The sequence below is a fragment of the Scyliorhinus torazame genome, chromosome 1, assembly GCF_047496885.1.
Source record: "Scyliorhinus torazame isolate Kashiwa2021f chromosome 1, sScyTor2.1, whole genome shotgun sequence".
NCBI lineage: Eukaryota > Metazoa > Chordata > Chondrichthyes > Carcharhiniformes > Scyliorhinidae > Scyliorhinus > Scyliorhinus torazame.
This window is the reverse complement of record NC_092707.1, coordinates 146430099-146452857: the sequence shown is the minus strand read 5'-3', so window position 1 is coordinate 146452857 and position 22759 is coordinate 146430099. Positions and strand designations below refer to the sequence as shown.

At 50.4% G+C, this 22759-nt stretch overlaps 1 protein-coding gene across 3 annotated transcripts in view; it reads right to left on the bottom strand.

Moving 5' to 3' along the window:
* Window positions 1-22759, bottom strand: part of LOC140414227 (synaptotagmin-like protein 1) — a 142396-nt gene that overhangs the window by 91780 nt on the left and 27857 nt on the right. For all 3 annotated transcript variants that reach the window (XM_072500967.1, XM_072500966.1, XM_072500968.1), the window contains exons 3-5: window positions 15950-16098; window positions 5765-5942; window positions 848-908 (exon numbers count right to left, since the gene is read on the bottom strand). In XM_072500967.1, coding sequence (XP_072357068.1) covers window positions 848-908; window positions 5765-5942; window positions 15950-16098 — 388 coding nt within the window. The remainder of the gene's footprint in view (window positions 1-847; window positions 909-5764; window positions 5943-15949; window positions 16099-22759) is intronic.

The following is a 22759-nucleotide window of genomic DNA, read 5'->3' as shown; positions in this document are numbered from 1 at the left end:
CGAGTCTCATTCCGACCTCCCGCACAGCAGTGACACCGAGGACCCGAAGGCACCTTTTCGAGTAGTTGTCGTAACGAAAAACAGGCTGTCCCCAAAGCAAAGACACCAGCCGCTGTCGGTATACAGCATCGATCCAGACGATGAGTGGTGTGCCACCCTGACGGTCAACCAGAATTCGTCGCCCACCTCAGAGACTTAATTTGTGAACTTTGCACTAATAGACTCTCTGGTCTGTTCTGTTCTTCCGTTTAATCGTTCTAGTGGTTTGTATATAGTGTTCATCTCGTTATTTGTGTGACACACTGTTTTTTTTCTGCACCAGGCACCTTCCCATGTAAATAGCTTAGTTTTATGTACATAGTCCTGTAAATATTTCGCACACACATAGTCAGGAACATTCACCACACACTATTTATTGTCACGCAGACACATTTTTTAATATAAAAGGGGGGATGTCATAATATACACCAGTATATCATGGTGCAGACACACACTGATGGACACACAGTGGGACCAATCAACACACACAACACCGCAGCCAATCACCAGTGAGAGCACACGCACTATAAAGACAGGGGGCATCAGAGTTCCCGCTCATTCGAGCTGCAGCTCGCTAGTAGGACAGAGCTCACAGCCTGCAGCACAGACATTCACCATGTGCTGAGTGCATCAACGGGTTAGGACAAGGCAAAGGTCTTTAGTTAAAGCTGGTATCGTATTTACCCACAGTTCAAGTATGTTTAAATAGTTAACCTTTTATTAAAATAGTGTTGCACTACTTCAAGTGTTGGTGACCTGTATGTGATCCAGAACATCCAACACATCATTAACCACTGAACGAACTGACCTGGGTGTTGGCGGGTAATGTTTCCTGTTTTGAATTCACACTGCTTTTGTTGTCAACCAACCTGTAAAATGTCAATACAAGAATGATTAATGCAGATAAACTTCACCTCCACACACCACCCCCACATCACCACTCCCCTTCACACACCCCCATACTCCCCTTCACCCCCCATACTCCCCTTCACCCCCCCATACTCCCCATCACCCCCATACTCTTCTTCACCCCCCCATACTCCCCTTCACCCCCCCATACTCCCCTTCACCCGCCCATACTCCCCTTCACCCGCCCATACTCCCCTTCACTGCCCCATACTCCCCTTCACCCCCCCCATACTCCCCTTCACCCCCCCATACTCCCCTTCACCCCCCCCATACTCCCCTTCTCCCCCCATACTCCCCTTCACCCCCATACTCCCCTTCACCCCCCCATACTCCCCTTCACCCCCCCATACTCCCCTTCACCCCCCCATACTCCCCTTCACCCCCCCATACTCCCCTTCAACCCCCCATACGCCCCTCCAACCCCCCCATACTCCCCTTCAACCCCCCATACTCCCCTTCACCCCCCATACTCCCCTTCACCCCCCATACTCCCCTTCACCCCCCATACTCCCCTTCACCCCCCATACTCCCCTTCACCCCCCATACTCCCCTTCACCCCCCATACTCCCCTTCACCCCCCCATACACCCCTTCACCCCTCATACTCCCCTTCACCCCCCCATACTCCCCTTCACCCCCCCATACTCCCCTTCACCCCCCCATACTCCTCTTCACCCCCCCATACTCCCCTTCACCCCCCCATACTCCCCTTCACCCCCCATACTCCCCTTCACCCCGCCCATACTCCCCTTCACCCCCCCATACTCCCCTTCACCCCCCACACTCCCCTTCGCCCCCCATACTCCACTTCACCCCCCATACTCCCCTTTACCCCCCATACTCCCCTTCACCCCCCCATACTTCCCTTCACCCCCCCATACTCCCCTTCACCCCCCATACTCCCCTTCACCCCCCCCATACTCCCCTTCACCCCCCCAAACTCCCATTCAACCCCCCATACTCCCCTTCACCCCCCCATACTCCCCTTCAACCCCCATACTCCCCTTCAACCCCCATACTCCCCTTCACTCCCCCATATTCCCTTCACCCCCCCATTCTCCCCTTCACCCCCCATACTCCCCTCCCTTTCTCCCCTTCAGCCCCCCATACTCCCCTTCACCCCCCCATACTACCCTTCAGCCCCCCATACTCCCCATCACCCCCCCCCCATACTCCCCTTCACCCACCCATACTTCCCTTCACCCCCCCATACTCCCCTTCACCCCCCATACTCCCCTTCACCCCCCCATACTCCCCTTCACTCCCCCATACTCCCCTTCACCCCCCATACCCCCCTTCACCCCCCCCATACTCCCCTTCACCCCCCCATACTCCCCTTCACCCCCCCATACTCCCCTTCACCCCCCCCATACTCCCCTTCACCCCCCCATACTCCCCTTCACCCCCCCCATACTCCCCTTCACCCCCCCATACTCCCCTTCACCCCCCATACTCCCCTTCACCCCCCCATACTCCCCTTCACCCCCCATACTCCCCTTCACCCCCCCATACTCCTCTTTACCCCCCATACTCCCCTTCACCCCCCTCCATACTCCCCTTCACCCCCCTCCATACTCCCCTTCACCCCCCATACACCCCTTCACCCCCCATACTCCCCTTCACCCCCCCATACTCCCCTTCACCCCCCCACGCTCACCTTCAACCCCCACATTCGCCTTCAACCCCAACATTCCCCCTACACATACACTCACCCCCACACACACACCTTCAACTCCCAGATCCCCCACACTCGCCTTAAACCCCCACATCCACCCCTACACACACTCACACCGCACACACTCACCTTCAACCCCCACATTCCCCCCCACACTCACCTACACCCCGCCACACTCACCTACACCCCCAATGCTCACCTATATCCCTAAATCACCCCCCCACACTCAACTTCACCACTCCATCAGCCCCCCACACACACTCACCCTCACTCCCACCTCCCACTCACACTCACCTTCACTTTCACCACCCAAAATCACTCCAACACTCACCTTCACTCCCACACTCACCTTCACCCCTACACTCACCTTCAGCCCCTACATCACCCCCCACTCCCTTCACCACCCACATCACACGCACATCTCCTCCAAAGTCACCTACCTCCCCACACACTCACCCTTACTCCCCCAGACACTCACCCTCACACCCCTACCAAACTCACCTTTGCCCCCCCACCACACACACCTTTGCCCCCACCACGCTCACCATCGCCCCATCACGCTCACCTTCGCCCCCACCACACTCACCTTCGCCCCCACCACACTCACCTTCGCCCCCACCACACTCACCTTCGCCCCCCACCACACTCACCTTCGCCCCCCACCACACTCACCTTCGCCCCCCACCACACTCACCTTCGCCCCCCACCACACTCACCTTCGCCCCCCACCACACTCACCTTCGCCCCCCACCACACTCACCTTCGCCCCCACCACACTCACCTTCGCTCCCACCACATTCACCTTCGCCCCCACCACACTCACCTTCGCCCCCATCACACTCACCTTCGCCCCATCACACTCACCTTCGCCCCCACCACACTCACCTTCGCCCCCACCACACTCACCTTCGCCCCCACCACACTCACCTTCGCCCCCACCACACTCACCTTCGCCCCCACCACACTCACCTTCGCCCCCATCAAACTCACCTTCGCCCCCACCGCACTCACCTTCGCCCCCACCACACTCACCTTCGCCCCCACCACACTCACCTTCGCCCCCACCACACTCACCTTCGCCCCCACCACACTCACCTTCGCCCCCACCACACTCACCTTCGCCCCTTCACGCTCACCTTCGCCCCCACCCACTCACCTTCGCCCCCACCCACTCACCTTCGCCCCCACCACACTCACCTTCGCCCCCAACGCACTCACCTTCGCCCCCACCACACTCACCTTCGCCCCCCTCCACACTCACCTTCGCCCCCACCACACTCACCTTCACCCCCACCTCACTCACCTTCACCCCCACACTCCCCTTCACCCCCCACCATATGGGAATTTGCAACAAGACCTGGGTGTCCTCGTACACGGGTCTCTGAAAGTAAGCATGCAGGTGCAGCAGGCATTAAAGAAGGCAAATGGTATGTTGGCCTTCCTAGCAAGAATTCTGAGTACAGGAGCAGGATGTCTTGTTGCAATTATACAGGGCCTTGATGGAATATTGTGTGCAGTTTTGGTTTCTTTGCCTGAGGAAGAATGTTCTTGCTATAGAGGAAGTACAGCAAACGTTTGCCAGACTAATTCCAGGGATGGCGGCAAGATGTATGAGGAGAGATTGAGTCAGTTAGGATTATAGTCGAATGAAGGGTGATGTCATTAATTTCTAGCTGGACTGGACAGAGCAGATGCAGGAAGGATGTTTCCGATGGCAGGGGAGTCCGGAACCAGGGGTCACAGTCTAAACATACAGGGTAAACCATTTGGTACTGAGATAAGTGGAAACCTCTTCACCCAGAGTGGTAAACCTATGGTATTCTCTACTACAGGAAAGTTGAGGCCAAAACATTGTATGTTTTCAAAAAGGAGTTAGATTTGTTCTTGGGTTTAAAAGGATCAAAGGATGTGGGAGGAAGGCAGGAACAGGTTACTGAGTTGGATGATCAGCCATGATCATAATGAATGGCGGAGCCGGCTCGAAGAGCCAAATGACCTACTCCTGCTCCCATTTTCTTTATTTCTATGTTTCTACTAATGTTATTTTGAATAATAAATTCCTAACTTTGTGTAGTATCTGTATTCCCAATTGTTGTGATCGAAAGCAAGGACTCCACACGTAGCCAGATAGATAGGATAGAACAAGGTTGATTCTGCTACTCCACAATACAATAACTCTCTACTCCACTCCCCTCCGCGTCCTCTTCCCAGACCTGCTCCCAGGTCGGGGTTTGTATCCTGTGGGGGTTCCTCCAATTGGGAGGAAGCTCTGCCCCCAATCACCTGGGAATTTCGTATTCTAAGGTGTCGGAGGGAAATCTGCTACAATGTAGGGTCATGGGAGTGTCCCATTAAGAAATGTGTGTCTTATCAAATGGCTTCAATGATGTCATTGTGTGGGTGAAGCTGGGCTGTGGCTCTGGGTTTTACTTTCGTTTTGAGCTGGGAGCTGGCTGTGGCTCTGAGTTTTACTTTTGTTTACACAGTTGGAAGCTGTATTCAGACAAAGAAGGTTTCTCTTGTCTCTGTCTGTCTACATGTTAATGTGGGGTATTTATGTCTGTAGTTGATAAAAATGCTTACTGTGTGTGTTTATAGAAATGTTAACTGAATTCGGAGAATAAAGTTTGTTTTTGATTAAAAATGCTTAAGGCCTCTGTTGAATAACACCTGAAAGGCAGGCCCTTGTGCTCAACATAACCAAAATCATTAAACAGTTGTGGGTCAGGTGAATTACTTTGGAGTTTTCTAAACCCTGGCCCATAACAGTAGGTTCTGACCCTTTATGGGGTCGTGACACCAATGTTTAACATTTTAATCTTTCAGTTTAAATATATTATAGGCTAACAAAATCACACAAATCAGAAGGTCATGTCTGAAAAACCTAGATAACTGCGGGACCCCAGGTTCACTGCCCAAAGATGGGTTTTTTTCTTCTTCGGTATCTCTAGTTCAGGCTGAGTCACTTTTAATTTTCTGACACCGATAAGAGTCTTTACAAAATAGAATAAACTGGAACTTCAAAACACTTTAATGCCAGAAGGAAAAGTTCAGAAAGTCTTCTACTTGACCAGGAAAACAAAAGGTACACCAACATTTCTACATTTGGGGTCAGGACACACATTTAGGACACTCTTTGTACCTCTTATGAATTTCTGACTGTTCACAGTCTGCTTCAACCATTCCTGTATTTGCCTCCTCAGGACTGACTCTACTGGTTATCGTACAATCCACGTTATCTTGCTGGTCTAGCTCTTGATCCTCTTGCTCATTAATAATGACTTCCTTGTTATTAATTGTCACCTTTTTCTGCCTTTCACCTGTAAACAACACAAAAAACATTAGTACAACAAACTAAACATTCAATCCAAATGCTGATCCTTCTGACCTACCCCAATTGTCAGCAGCTTTTGAGTTTTAGAATGAGAAGCTGCATAGTGTGGTTAGGTTTGATTCAGGTTCCATGCAAGTCACACAGAGCCATTTTAGTTTTTGTGGGTGGAAGAATCTAGGCAACAGCCCGAAAAGATTCATTGCAAACCTTTCCTTGCTGTATCTGCCATCATCTTCGAGTAGAACATATGATGCACGGCATACAGACTGCAGTAATTCATAAAACGGCTATCCCTTGCAAGTGGCAAATATCACCCACCTTGTTCTTTTCGTCAAATAATTATGGTCCACACAAATAAATTCAAACAAGGAGCAGCATATTTACACAGCACATGAAAAGGGATTTTGCTTGTCAACAACAACAACAACTTGCTTTTATATGACACCTTATTATAATAAATGTCCGACTTCCGGTGGCAGCCATGGTTGTGAGAGGTCGCACATTTGGTGGCTCCCACTCATGGCGGTGTTTTTGAACCTTTTCTCGGCTAACGGGCGGACATGTTGAGGAAAAAGGTTCAGGAATGGTGGAGGGAGAGCGTGTCCCGCCATTGGATGGATTTGTGGACCATAGTGGTTGTAAAAGAAAGGAGCAGTTGCGAGATGTTGTACCTGCAACACAGGGGAAGATGGTGGAGGGTGAGGGTCCGGCCCTACCGTCTCAATGGTCGATGAAGCAGCTGGTGGACATCTTGAACAAGAAGTTCACTGAGCAGAGGAAGGAGACTTTGGAGGACCTGGCAAGGACGGTGGACCCGATTAAGGCGGGGATCAACTGCTTGGAAACGAGGCTAGAGGCTCAGAACCAGGCGATCCAGAGGGTGGAGGAGATAGTGGGGGCGCACGAGGAGCAGCTCACCTCGATGGCAGCCGAGTTGGGGTGTGATGCGCGATACTCAGAGGTGGCTGCAGGAGAAGGTGGAGGATTTGGAGAACCGGTCCCGGAGGCAAAACCCGAGATCGTGGGGCTGCTGGAGGGCAGCGAGGGAGTGGACACTGACTCGTACGTGGCTCGGATGTTTGAGAAGTTGGTGGGAGAGGGGACCTTTGAATGACCCTTGGAGGCAAGACCATTCAGCTATAACTCAATTGACATGCCTGAAGTCTAACTACTCACGCAAGGGGAGGCGGTGGCGTGGACTAGTAAACCAGAGACCCAGAATAATGCTCCAGGGACTCAGGTTCAAATCCCATCACTGCGGATGGTGAAATTTGAATTCAGTAAAAATCTGGAATTAAAAGTCTAATGTTGACCATGAAACCATTGTCAATTGTCATAGAAACCCATCTGGTTCACTAATGTCCTTTAGTTAAGGAAACCTGCTGTTCTTACCTGGTCTGGCCTAATTGTGACTCCAGACCCACAACAATGTGGCTGATTCTTAACTGTCCCTCGAGGGCAATTGGGGATGGGCAATAAATGCTGGCACAGCCTGCGATGCCCATGTCTCATGGAGGAATAAAAAAAAAGTTATGCCCACTCAAGCGCCACTTTGGGTGTGTGAGTGCCATTGTTTGCTCTTCAGCAGTTAACCTTTGGCACACTGACTTCCAAAATTACTGACTGCCGTGGTGTGCCTGCACCATTGTCTGGCTGGGAAAGCAAATACATTCTCTTAGATAGTTGGCAAAGACTCACTGCCCAAGGAGAGCATTCCCAGCCCTTGGCTGTGTGCTGAAATGCATTTGACAATTTCCCCCATCGACCAGGTTGACCGCAAGCCTTGGAGTGAAGCTTGGGAGGCAGCATCAGACGATGAATGGGCGAAGAGTCGTTCTTAGGAGACAGAAGCTAACCACCTCTCTTTTTGAGACTGCAGTGAGAACATATGAAACATGGAGCCTTGTGAACTTGCAGTCATTCTTCTTGCTCACTCAATTTTTACTCCAGTGGTTCCTTCCAGAGCTCCACAGGTGACCTCTGCAGGATATTGCAAGCCTCTGCACACAAGTCTCTCCAGGGAGTGGCAGGTGCAATCTTCGCAAAGGCACAGAACTTTGCCCATTTTGACCAGGTTCAGGCATGTCCGGATGCAAGAGTGATGGGCTTTGTGCAAATCTTTCGCTTTTCACTCAGCACTTTTACCTTTGCTATTTTCTGGTTTCTTTCCATAATTACTCTAAACCAAATCAAGTTGTGGCCATTTTGAGCTGGATGATCTCTTACTGTAACATTTTTATAATTCTTTTTTTCCCAATTAAGGGGCAATTTAGCTTGGCCAATTGACCTACCCTGCACATCTTTTTGGGTTGTGGGGGCAAGACCCATGCAGAAATGGGAAGAATGGCAACCTCCACATGGACAGTGACCCGGAGCCAGGATCGAACCCGGGTCCTCGGTGCCATGAGACAGCAGTGCTAACCACTGCACCACCATGCTGCCCATTCTGGTTTTTTTAAAATGTATCTTATTACAAACATATATCAAAGTAGGTTACAGCAAATAAACACCCGCGAAACATACTTCCCAACAATCAACTATACAGTCTGTACAGATGTTTCCCCTTTTTCTCTCCCCCGACCCCGTAACGAATAGCTCCTCAAACACGGTCACAAACATCCCCCACCTTTTCTCAAACTCCCCTGCTGAGCCACTCAACTCATACTTTATCTTCTCTAACTGCAGGAAGTTGTACAGGCCACCCAACCAAGCCGCTACCTCCATCGCCACTCCAGCAAAATACGCCGCCGTGCAATCAGAGAGGCAAAGGCCACGACATCGGCCTTCCTCCTCTCCATGAGCTCCGGCTTCTCTGAAACCCCAAATATCACCACCAAAGGGAGGACCAGAGGGGCAGTGTATGAGTACGGGGAGAAGGCTAGCAGGATGCTGGCCCACCAACTCTGGAAGCAGGAGGCGGCGAGGGAGATTGGAAGGATGAAGGACGGTAGGGGTGGAGTGGTATTGGACCCAGTGAGGTTAAACAGGGTATTTGAGGAGTTTTATAGGAGGCTTTATAAATCGGAGCCCGCGGGTACACTGAGGGAGAGTTCAGAATGTCCAATTCACCTAATAGCACATCTTTCGGGACTTGGGGGAGGAAACCGGAGCACCCGGAGGAAACTCATGCAGACATGGGGAGAACATGCAAAATCCACACAGACAGTGACCCAAGCCGGGTTTCGAACCTGGCGATGTGAAGTAAGAGTGCTAAGAACTGTGCTACCGTGCCGCCCTAGGGGGATTTCAAGAGGTGGGATGTGCTCCCATTGTCATTGGAGGGGTGGGTGCAGTCCGTGAAGCTGACGGAACTCCCGAGGTTTCTATTCGTGCTCCAGAACCTTTCAATTTTTATTTCAAAGGCCTTCTTTAGGGAGATCAATACATTGATCTCCAGGTTTGTGTGGGCGGGAAAGCCGCTCGGGTGAAGATGCTGTTGGACAGGGGACATGTGGGGTGGGGGGTGGGGAAGGTGGGCTGGCCTTGCTAAATTTAATGAACTATTATTGGGCAGCAACTACAGCCATGTAAGGAAGTGGGTATTGGGGGAGGGGTTGGTATGGGAGCAGATGAAGGCAATGTAAGGGCACCAGCTTGGCACCAGTTTGGGAGCCTCTGCCGTTCTCGCCGGCCAGGTACTCCACAAATCCAGAAGGTGCTGGCCCTGAGGGTGTGGGGACAGTGGCAGCAGCACCTGAGGCTGGAGGGGCCTCGGTTTGGGCTCAGATTTGTGGGAATCACAGGTTTGTTCCGGGGAGCTGGATGCGGGGTTCTGGGGGTGGCGGCTGGGGAGGGATCGAGCAAACCGATCGAGACCTGTTCGTGGGGGCAGCTTTTGGAGCTTAGAGGATTGGTAAAGGAGTATGTGCTGCACAGCAAGAATGGGTTCCGGTTCGGAATTATGTGAGGAAGCAGGTGCCGTCCTTTCCTGACCTGCTGCCCCCGGGGTTGCAGGACAAAGTGGTGTCAAAAACAGTGGTGAGGGGAGGGTGTCGGAGATTTACAAAGAATTAATGGACTGGGAGGGCGCCCTGATAGGAAAAGTTAAGCGGAAGTGAGAGGAAGAGCTTTGGAGGGTGCTGGAGGCTGGATTTATGGGAGGAGGCTCTGAGGAGGGTGAATGCATCCTCCATGTGTGCAAGGCAAAGCCTCATCCAATTTAAAGTAATCCACAGGGCGCATATGACGGTGGCCAGGATGAGCAGGATTTTTGAGTGGGTGGAGGGTAGGTGTGGGTGGCGCACCGGGGGGCCGCGAACCATGTTCACATGTTTTGGGCCTGTCCGAAACTGGAGGGATTCTGGCAGAGGTTCCCTGACGTGATGACTGAGGGTGAAGTTGGCAACTTTTGGAGTGCCAGAAGACCCGGGAGTTCAGGGGGTGAGAGAAGCCGACGTTTTGGCCTTTGCCTCTCTGGTAGCCCGGAGACGGATCTTGTTGGGATGGAGGGACCCGGAGCCACTGAACCCAGAGGTGTGGGAGAGCGACCTCGTGGAATTCCTTAGGTTGGCCAGCGTGGGCCTCGAAGCAAGAGAAAGAGACATGAGTGAGTGAGAGAGAGGGTGGGAAGAGTATGTGCACGGGGGGGAAAAGTGAGAGAGAGTGTGCGGGAATTGGCTTAGAGTGCGCGAGAGTTGGCTTAGAGTGTGCAAGACATGATGGAGAGTGTGCACGAGAGAAGATGGAGGAGGGAAGAGTGCGTGAGAGAGGGGAAGAATGCGTGAGAGGGGGGGGAAGAGTGTGTGAGAGAATCATAGAATTTACAATGCAGAAGGAGGCCATTCGGCCCATCGAGTCTGCACCGGCCCTTAGAAAGAGCATCCCACTTGAGCCCACACTTCAAACCTATCCCTGTTACCCAGTAACCCCACCTAACCTTTTTCGACACTAAGGGCAATTTATCATGGCCAATCCACCTAACCTGCACATCTTTGGACTGTGGGAGGAAACTGGAGCAAAACCACGCAGACACGGGGAGAACGTGCAGACTCTACACAGACAGTGACTCAAGCTGGGAATCGAACCTGGGACCCTGGAGTTGTGAACGAACTGTGCTACCATGGAGGCGAAGAGTGTGTGAGAGATGGGGGAAGAGTGCGTGAGAGCGTGGGGATGGGAAGAAAGTGTGAGAGATTGGAGAGAGCATGTGAGAGATGGGGAGAGTGTGTGAGAGGGGGGAAAGAGGGCGAGTGTGTGAAAGAGGGGAAAAGAGGGCGTGAGAGGTGGCAAAGAGTGTATGAGAGATGGGGGAGAACGTATGAGAGATTGGAGAGTGTGTGAGAGAGGGGGGGAGAGCGTGTAAGTGAGGGGGTGAAGAGGGCGTGAGAGATTGGGGAGACTATGTGAGAGATGGGGGCGAGCATATGAGAGATGGGGGTGAGTGCGTGAGAGATGGAGGCGAGTGCGTGAGAGATGTGCGTGAGAGATGGGGAGTGTGTGTGAGATGGGGGAGGAAGAGTGGGTGAATGAGGGGGAAAGAGTGTGTGAGAGATGGGGAGACTGCGTGAGAGATGGGGAGAGTGCGTGAGAGATGGAGGCGAGTGTGTGAGAGATGGGGAGTGTGTGTGAGATGGGGGGGGTAAGAGTGGGTGAGTGAGGGGGAAAGAGTGTGTGAGAGATGGCGGAGACTGCGTGAGAGATGGGGAGAGTGCGTGAGGGAAGGTGGAGTGTGAGTGAGATGGGGGAGCGTGGGTGAGTGAGGAGGGACAGAGTGCGTGAGGGGGAGGGGGAGAATGTGTGAGAGAGGTCGGGGGGGGAAACGAGTCTGGGAGATGCGAGGGTGGAAAGAGTGAGTGTGAGGGAAGTGTGTATGTGAGAGAGGGAGGCTAGCTAGATACAAGGATACAACTGCAAGATGCAGCAGTCTGATCATGCATCTACAGCTCTTCGTTTCCAAATTAATGCACATTTTCTCAATGAACTATGAAGGCATTATAATAAATAATAACAAGTTATGAGTGTGAGTGATAAGGGGGAAGAGTGGGTGAGTGAGGGGGACGAGTGGGTGAGTGAGGGGGGAAAGAATGTGTGAGAGAGGGAGGGGAGAGTGTGTCAGAGATGGGTTAGGAGGGTTTGTGAGTTGCGGGGGGGGGGAAGTGTGCGTGAGAGAAGGAGGGAGAGTGTGGGGGTGTGAGTGTGTGAGAAAGGAGGACGTGTGTGTGAGAGAGGAGCTTGAGTGTGTGGGGGGAGTTGACTGTGTTGGGGGGGGTTACTGTGTGCGAGTGGGGCTGAGTGAATGTGTGTGAAAGAGAGGGAGACGTGTATGAGTGAGGAAGGAAGATGTGAGTGTGTTTGTGTGTGAGAGAGAGGGAAATGTATCTATGTATGAGAGAGAGGGAATTGTATGTGTGTGCTTGAGAGAGAGGGGGGACGGAGAAGTGTGTGTGTGTGTGAGAGAGCGAGAGGCGAGAGTGTCTGATATAAGTATCAGTTTTCCATTATCACTCCTCCTATTAAAAATGAAGAAAGGTAAGACTTAAATACATTCTTAATAAGGAAACATTTTAGATTACCCACTCAGGAAGTGGATACTATTCAAGGGATTAATGTGAAGGGACCATGTAGGGTGAATGTATCTGTGACCGTGTGCCTCTTCCTAATATATACGTAGATATAGCTAGAAAAGACTAGTTTAATTGTGATTTCTGTGGGGCCTCGGTTTGGGCACCGATCTGCAGGAATCATAGGTTTGCTCCAGGGAGGCAGCTTCTCGAGCTTGGAGGTGTTGATGGAGGAATTGGAGTTGCCCGCCAGGAATGGGTTCCAGTATTCGCAGGCGAGGGATTTTGTCCGGAAGCAGGTACCGTCCTTTCCACATCTGCCGCCCCAGGGGCTACAGGACAAGGTGGTGTCAAAGTCAGGGGTAGGTGAGGGTAAAGTGTCGGAAATATTTAAGGAGTGTTGGATTTGGAGGGTGCCCCGATAGGCGTAGTGAAGGGCAAGTGGGAGGAAGAGTTGGTGGAGGCTGGGGTGTGGGAAGAGGCTTTGAGAAGAGTGAACGCATCCTCGTTGTGTGCCAGGCTTAGCCTTATTCAATTCAAGGTGGTCCACAGGGCACATATGACTGTGGCATGGATGAGTAGGTTTTTTGAAGGGGTGGAGGATGGATGTGGGCAGTCCGCGGGTGGGCCCACGAATCATGTCCACGTGTTTTGGGACTGCCCGAAGCTTGGGGGATTCTGGCAGTGGTTTGCTGACATTATGTTGGAGGTCAAAGGTGGAGGTGGTCCCCAGTTCCGAAGTGCGATCTTTGGAGTGTCAGATGTTCCTGGAGCTCAGGGGGCGAGAGAGGCCAATGTTTTGGCCTCTGCCTCCCTGGTAGCCGGAGATGGATCTTATTGGAATGGCGGAACTCATGGCCAACGAAAATGGGGGTTTGAGTGAGTGACCTGGCAGAGTTCCTCAGGCTGGAGAAGATAAAATTTGTCTTGAGAGGGTCTGTGGAGGGGTTTGCCCGGAGATGGCAGCTGTTAATCGACTTCTTCAAAATCATTTAAGGGGCGGGATTCTGCCGTAATCGGCGGGTCGACAACTCCGGCGGGACGGAGTGGCGTGAACCACTCCGGCGTCGGGCCGCCCCAAAGGTGCGGAATGCTCCGCACCTTCAGGGGCTAGGCCCGTCCCGGAGTGGCTTTCGCCCCGCCAGCTGGTGGGAAAGGGGCTTGGCGCCACGCCAACCGGCGGCGAAGGGCCTTTGCCCACCGGCGCGAGTTGGCGCATGCGCAGGAGCGCCAGCGCGTGATGGCGTCATCCCCGCGCATGAGCAAGGGGCTTCGTTTCTGCACCAGCAATGGCGGACTGCTACAGCCGCCGGTGCGGAACAATAGAGTGCCCCACGGCACAGAACCATTTACTTGAAGCGGTGTGTTACATTCGGATTCCGTGTTAATAGGTTGTACTATTTGAGGAGGAGATGAAACATCTGTAGTAGCATCACATTTTTCAATAATTCTGATAAGCTTCTTCTGTTGTGTCTACGCTTCTTACATTCATATGAGCTTTAGGTAGAGTTACAGATTTAAATTGCTTTGCTTTAAGTGAAGTTCTGCATTGGACAGCCAAGTGGTTGAGTTTGCAACATTGTGCGCATGATTTTCCCAGTGCAGGACATTTTTTGTTTGGGTGGGTATGTCCACAGTGTCCACACATGGTAATGTTTGTTTTGTCACGCCTACAGTGCCTTTGTGCATGCGCAGATCCGTCTTCTTCCATCTCGCGTCTTTTTGCGAAGGTCGGGAATGCGCGTGCGCAATATGGCTGCCGTCCGAAACGTGCATTTTTCTGAACTGCGCCACTGCTCCAACGCATTCGGTCTCGAGGCTCGTTTCCACGCCCTTTTCCTTTTGCGGAATCTCAGAATACTGACTCTTAGACAATTCATGCATTTGACACAATTCAATAGCATTTTCAAGCTTGAGATCTTTCTGTCTCAGCAAACATTCCCTGAGCTTTTCTTCTACAATTCCAAAGACAATCTGGTCTCTGATCATAGAATCAGATAAAATGGAGAAATTACATGTTTGAGCTTTGAGTTTTAAATCGGTTATGAAGCAATCAATCGATTTCCCATTTTTTGCATCCTTTTCTTAAAGATAAATCTTTTATATGGTTCATTAATTTGTGTCTTGATCAAATTTTTCTGTGACAACATCATATTTAGTTTTATCTTCGGTCGTAGCAAATTGAAATGAGTTCTTTAGTTCTCTGGCTTGTGAACCAGCCACCATTAGGAATAATGCTAGTTTCTGATTATCACTTGCATTATTTAAATCAGATGCAGACAGGTATAGCTGAAACCATTGTTTGAACACTCGCCAGTTAACATCTACTTTACCAGATGACCTGAGCTATCGAAGAGATTGATCTTTCTCCATGAGTCTGGGATTCTTCGGTGTTTTTCAGTAACAGGTGTGTAAGCAGCCTGGCCTGACTCACGTGCTAGTTTTTTCTGTTAGCTGGATTCTAACTAATCTATCTAAATAACTTCAGCACTAACCTGATACCATGTTATATTACAACGACTGGTAATATGTTGTATTCTTTGTCTTTTCTTCCAGAATGGCCCGATGTAGTGTTGACAAAGAATATACCAATCAAAAGATTGAAACAAATTAATTTATTATCACTACTAATTAAATGAAGTTTGCACACTCTACTGAGCTATAGATGATAAACAAATGATATTGAATCTGTACTACAGTATTCAATAGTCTAACTACTAACTACACTATGACTTGACCTTATGCTACATATCTCTGATCAACTTTCACTCTGCTCTCTCCATCTTCTCTTCAGCTTCTCCATCAGCTTCTCCCAGAATTCCTAGAGAGGCTGTCTTAAATACAGTGAATTATTAACGCCCTCTAAGTGTTTGATTTACACATAGATGCAATTATTAACCCTTCACTATCCTGATTGTATAAATACCATGACACACAGTGCTTTCCCTGTCTGTCTCGTAGTATGAATGGAATGCCAAAGTAATTCCTTGCAGCAATTAACGACTGGATGTGTCAAAATGAATGGGGAAAGGTTCTGCAAATACAGGAAAATCAGGGAAGAATAACAGCAGGAAATAATGCAACAATCTAAAGAATAGAACCACAACCATTTACAGCACAGAATAAGGCCCGTATGTCTGAGGCCACACTTTGATAGACCTTCCCAAAAATAACTTGCCACCTATGTTCTTTTTGTATCATTTTCTGCTTCAAATATTTATCCTATTTTCCCTGAAAGGTGCAATTGCGTCTTCCCTCAATCACCCCGGTGACAAAGCATTCCAACCACTGACTAGCTACTGCTTCCAATCTCCCTCCTTACCCTTATGGGAATTGGAAGTTACAAAAGTACATAAAGAAATTAAAGATCTTTCAAAACAATCTTTCCTATTCTCTCGGTCGAAACACATCATCATTTTAAAATCCTCTAATAAGCCCCTTTGTAATTTTCTTCTGTTTTGTGGAAATAACCTGTGAAAAATTTCAGATTTACCTTTCGTTCTTTTCTTCTTACGAATAGAAGCACGGACAATGTCTGATCCAAACGTTTTGTCTGAGTGCCGTTTTGCTCGGACTTCCTTAAACCAATCTCCAGTTGCAATTTTTAGCTGCTTGGGATCGAGAACAGATTGTCGCAATTTCCTGCAGAAACCATAAGAGGTGAAACTTAGACACAATAACATGGGGCTGAAGTGTCAGTAGGAGCAGTAATGGACGTAACCTACCAATTAATTCTCAAGAACTGAGATTCACGATCATCAACCTAAAGGTCTAAACAAACTTTAGAATTTGGAGGAATTAAATATTTGGGCTGTAAGTTATATCAATTCCCTCTGCATGATAAACTAATTATTCACTAATGAAATTCTAGATACCAATCCAAAACGAATGAAGGTCACAGATTGATGAAGGTAGAGCAATGGATATTGTCTACATGGACTTCAGTAAGGCTTCTGACAAGGTCCCTCATGGCAGACTATACAGAAGGTGAAGTCACACGGGATCAGAGGTGAGCTGGCAAGATGGATACAGAACTGGTTCGGTAATAGCAGACTGTGGGTAGCAGTGGAACGGTGCTTGTCTGTGACTAGTGGTTTTCCGCAGGGATCAGTGCTGGGACTGTTGCTCTTTGTAGTGCATATAAATGATTTGGAAGAAAATGTAACTGGTCTGATTAGTAAGTTTGCGGATGACACAAAGGTTGGTGGAATTGCGGATAGCGATGAGGACTGTCAGAGGATACAGATCGGTTGAAGACAAGGGCGGAGAGATGGCAGATGGAGTTTAATCCAGACAAATGAGGTAATGAAATTTGGAAGGTCTAATACAGGTGGGAAATATTCAGTAAATGGCAGAACCCTGAAGAGTATTGTCAGGCAGAGGGATCTGGGTGTACAGGTCCACAGGTCACTGAAAGTGATAATGCAGGTGGAGAAGGTAGTCAAGAAGGCATACGGCATGCTTGCCTTCATTGGCCAGGGCATTGAGTATAAAAATTGGTAAGTCATGCTGCAGCTGTATAGAAGCTTAGTTAGGCCACACTTGGAGTATAATGTTCAATTCTGGTCGCCACACCACCAGAAGGATGTGGACGCTTTGTAGAGGGTACAGAAGAGGTGTACCAGGATATTGCCTGGTCTGGAGGGCATTAGCTACGAGGAGAGGTTGTTCTCACTAGAACGACAGAGGTCGAGGGGCGACCCGATAGAAGTCTACAAAATTATGAGGGTCATGCACAGAGTGGATGGTCAGAAGCTTTTTCCCCAGGGTGGAAGAGTCAATTACTAGGGGACATAGTTTAAGGTGCGAGGGGCCAAGTTTAGAGGAGATGTGCAAGAGAAGTATTTTTTACACAGAGGATAGTGGGTGAATGGAATTCGCTGCCGGAGGTGTTGGGAGCAGGTACAACAGTGACATTTATGGGCTTCTTGACAAATCTATGAATAGAAAGGGATCAGAGGGATACGGACCCCGGACACATAAAAGGTTTTAGGTTAGATGGGCAGAATGGTCAGCACAGGCTTGAAGGGCCGAAGGGCCTGTTCCTGTGCTGTACTTTTCTTTGTTCTTTAATAGATTAATTGGATAGTGCACCTTGTGGGATGTTGTGGAATTTCCTCAAAGTTGCTGGGGGCATGGAACTCACCCCAAGTTTTCCACCGCAACGCAAGTAAGACTATGGTGGTAGAGATGGAGCATCTCCTTGGAAATTTCAGGTATAGGTCTTATGACACTAAACTAGGAGCAACAACAGATTACATATATGGGGGCCGGAAGTTACTGATGGAGATAGACAAATTAAATGAGTGGCCAAAAAAAAATAGGCAAATGGATTTCAGTTTTGGGCAACCCATCTCAGGAGGGATATATTCACAGTGGCACACCACCATGGCAATGCCATACCATGGTGATGGGTACGAGCACACAGTCAGCAGAGAGAAAGGAGTCAGAAAGTTTGATCAATTGAGGAGCACCAGAGCTCAGTCACAGCGAGTTATCATCACCCTCCTGCCTTGTATATTGACCCACTGACAGTGCCAACACAGGCCCTTACCCTGGAGTGATGTAACAGTCCCTGGGAGGGTGGAACATGGCAATTGAGGGGGCGGGGTGGGGGTGTGGAGGGGGAGAGATGATGGACTGCTATGAGAAGCGGGTGAGGATGAGGGCACCCCAGGTTCTCCAGGTATGCCCGACTTCGCTGTCGCCAGTTGAGCCGCAGGTCCTCCCTGGACCCGTCCTCCAGCCCCTCCTGGTCCGGCTCCTTCTCGTCCTCCTCCTCGGACGTGGCCGCATGTTCCTCTTTCTCCACCTCCAGCACGTCTCCCCACAGTTATGCCAGGTTGTGGAGGGCACAGACCACCACAAAATGGGTGACCCTCCGGGGGTGCACAACCAGATCAGTCAAGGCATTGGAACCGCTTATAACCAGTCCGATGAACCGCTCAATGACAGCCCAGGTGGCCACATGTGCATCATTATCTCGGGTCTCTGCCTCGGACCCCAGCCTCTGTACTGGCGGTATTAATCAGGTCCTAAGTGTCGTGTTGGTGTTCCGCCATACAGACGAACCAACACTGTTGTAGATGGTACAACTCTGTTTTATTACTATCAATAACAACATCTGTGAACTTATGACTGTGGTTCGTTCTTTACCCTTTAACCTGTGGACCCAGCCCTAACACTATCTTAGAGAGGCACTCAGCACATGGTGTATGTCTGAGTGACACGCTGTGAGCTCTGTGCCCTGAGCTATCTCCTGCTGGAATCAGCGGGAACTGTGGTGTTCCCTATTTTATAGTACGTGTGCTCTTGCTTGTGATTGGCTGTGATGTTGCATGTGTGTTGATTGTTCCGTTGATCTGTCCATCAGTGTGTATGTGTGATTGCACCATGATGTTTATCTGAATATCATGACATCCCCCCTTTATTTACAAGAATATGTGCCTGTGTGGTAATAAATATAGATGTGTACTGAGTGCAGCTGAATGTGTGTGTGCAATATCTACAACATGTACATGAGGCTAAACTACATACATAGGAAGGTGTCAGGAGCAACATAGCAATGAGGTTGTGCCATAAACAAAACAAGTGTATTCATCAAACATCAAAAACGAACTCCTGTAACGACAAAAAGAGAAACATATTAACATTGGACTCACTAAAGTGTTATGCCACAATGTTCAAACAGGCTCATAGGTGGGCGACGAATTCGGGTTGACCGCCTCAAGGGTGGGTCAGGATCCACCTGCTGAGGAATGGGCCTGGCCACAGGCGACAGAGGAATGGGCATGGTGGCAGGAAGCTCCACGAAGTCGACATCAGGAACAACAGGAGGGCGTGGCACCGGTGTACGATCACGTAGCGAGTGCGGAAGCAGGCGAAGAGACCGGCGATTACGCCGGCGAATGGAGCTATCAGGCATGCGAACCAGGAACGAGCGGGGATTATCATAGAATTTACAGTGCAGAAGGAGGCCATTCGGCCCATCGAGTCTGCACCGGCTCTTGGAAAGAGCACCCTACCCAAGGTCAACATCGCCACCCTATCCCCATAACACAGTAACCCCACCCAACACTAAGGGCCATTTTGGACACTAAGGGCAATTTATCATGACCAATCCACCTAACCTGCACATCTTTGGACTGTGGGAGGAAACCGGAGCACTCGGAGGAAACCCACGCACACATGGGGAGGATGTGCAGACTCCGCACAGACAGTGACCCAAGCCGGAATCGAACCTGGGACCCTGGAGCTGTGAAGCAATTGTGCTATCCACAAGGCTACCGTGCTGCCCACGCGTCGGGGAGCCATGGGGAGCCACGCGTCGGAGAACTTCGGCAGTTGCCGACCAGCCACCCTCTGGTAGGTGGATGCAGACGTTGTCTCCAAGCGCCAAAGCAGGAAGGTCAGTTGCCCGAGTGTCATGTGCCACCTTCTGCTGAGCACGCTGCTGTCGCATCCTTTGCAGTACTGGAGTATGGTCGGGTGTAGGAACAAGAATGGATGGCATAGTGGTCCTGAGGGCGTGACCCATCAACAGCTGGGCTGGTGAGAGGCCAGTGGATAGTGGGGCCGAGCGATAGGCCAGCAGGGCTAAGCAGAAATCCGATCCGACATCAGCAGCCTTGCAGAGGAGCCACTTGATGATATGGACGCCCTTTTCCGCCTTGCCATTTGACTGGGGATGCAGAGGGCTGGATGTCACGTGTGTGAAGCCATATGAAGCAGCAAAAGAAGACCATTCTTGGCTTGCAAAACAGGGCCCATTGTCCGACATGACAGTAAGTGGAATGCCATGGCAGGCGAAGGTTTCTTTGCATGTCCCGATGACAGCGGACGATGACAAATCGTGCAGGCGTATGACTTCTGGATAATTTGAAAAGTAATCTATAATGATGACGTAGTCCCTGCTGAGCGCATGAAAAAGGTCCACACCCACCTTCGCCCAGGGGGACGTGACCAACTCATGGGGCTGAAGGGTCTCAGGGGGTTGCGCCGGCTGAAACCTTTGGCAGAGGGGGCAGTTGAGCACCATGTTAGCGATGTCATCGCTGATGCCCGGCCAGTATACAGCTTCTCGGGCCCTCTGCCTGCACTTCTCAACCCCGAGATGGCCTTCGTGTAATTGTTCGAGGACCAGCCTGTGCATGCTGTGTGGAATCACAATCCGTTCCAGCTTTAGGAGGACACCGTCAACGACGGCCAAGTCGTCCCGGACATTGTAGAATTGTGGGCACTGTCCTTTGAGCCACCCTCCCGTCATGTGGCGCATCACACGTTGTAGAAGGGGGTCAGCCGCAGTCTCCCGGCGTATACGGGCCAGACTTGCATCATTAGCTGGCAGGTTGGCCGATATGAAGGCCACATGCACTTCGACCTGACAGACGAACCCCCCCGATTCGGGCGGTGTGCTCACTGCTCTGGACAGGGCATCCGCGATGATGAGGTCCTTTCCCGGGGTGTAGACCAGTTGGAAGTCGTATCTCCAGAGCTTGAGCAGAATGCGCTGGAGGCGAGGGGTCATCTCATTCAGGTCCTTTTGTATGATGCTGACCAGGGGGCGATGGTCGGTTTCCACGGTGAACTGAGGGAGACCATACACGTAGTCGTGGAACTTATCTATGCCGGTTAACAAACCCAGGCACTCCTTCTCGATCTGCGCATAGCGCTGTTCTGTGGGGGTCATGGCCCGCAAGGCATAAACGACCGGGGCCCATGATGCAGTGCCGTCCTGTTGCAGGAGTACCGCCCCAATGCCGGACTGCCTGGCATCAGTCGAGATCTTCGTATCTCGAGAGGTGTCGAAGAACGCCAATACCTGGGCTGTGGTGAGCTTAATCTTGAGCTCCTCCCATTCCTTCTGGTGTGCGGGCAGCCACTGGAACTCCGTGGTCTTCTTCACTAGGTGGCGAAGAGCCGTTGTGTGGGTGGCAAGGTTGGGAATGAACTTCCCCAGGAAGTTGACCATCCCAAGAAAGCGTAGCACTGCCTTGTCTGCCAGCTGCGGCATGGCTGTAATGGCGCTCACTTTGTCTGCATCCGGACGCACTCCTGACCGGGATATGTGGGCCCCCAGAAACTAACTTCAAGGTCTGGAGTATCTTTCTGATCTAAGCTGCATCCAGTTGCAGCCAGCGTTAGACCAGTGCACCTAACACGACATGATACCAGGAGACCACTAATTTATGGTGGCTTACCTCAGTCCGTTCCGTGACGACCAGCAAATGTATCCTGGCACCATGGAGAAGATTCAGGCTCCTCACCAGCTCAGGACCTCCGGCAATCTCAGTGCCAACTGGCAGATATTCAAGCAAAAGTTTCTGATGTACATCGAAGCCTCAGACCTCGAGGGTGCGTCTGATGCAAGAAAGATCGCGCTTCTCCTCTCAACAGCGAGTGATCAAGCCATCGAACTCTTCAACTCGTTTAACTTCACCGAAGGCCAGTGATGCACTATCAATTACTGCAAGACGAGAGTAGAGAATAATCGAGGCTTTATTAGCAGAGATGTGTGGCCTCCTGCAGCTGCTCCCAGAGCAGCTCCGGTGTGCACACACATTTATACACCGCCTACTGGGTGGAGCCAGCAGGCAGGGATTTACCCCCGTACCTTTAGTACAGGAGCCTTACCATACTACATCTAATATACAGTTACTACATCTAGTATACAGTTAGTGGTGACTACCACAGCCAGGACAAGACAAAGTTTCAGACCATCCTGGACAAGTTTGATCGTCACTGTAAAGTGGACACCAATGAAATCTTTGAGCGCTACATATTATAGGCCAGTGAGCTTAACTTTGGTAGTAGGGAAGATGCTGGAATCTATCATCAAGGAAGAAATAGCGAGGCATCTGGATGGAAATTGTCCCATTGGACAGACGCAGCATGGGTTCATAAAGGGCAGGTCGTGCCTAACTAATTTAGTGGAATTTTTTGAGGACATTAACAGTGCGGTAGATAACGGGGAGCCAATGGATGTCGCATATCTGGATTTCCAGAAATCCTTTGACAAGGTGCCACACAAAAGGTTGTTGCATAAGATAAAGATGCATGGCATTAAGGGGAAAGTCGTAGCATGGATAGAGGATTGGTTAATTAATAGAAAGCAAAGAGTGGGGATTAATGGGTGTTTCTCTGGTTGGCAATCAGTAGCTAGTGGCGTCCCTCAGAGATCAGTGTTGGGCCCACAATTGTTCACAATTTACATAGATGATTTGGAGTTGGGGACCAAGGGCAATGTGTCCAAGTTTGCAGACGACACTAAGATAAGTGGTAAAGCAAAAAGTGCAGAGGATAC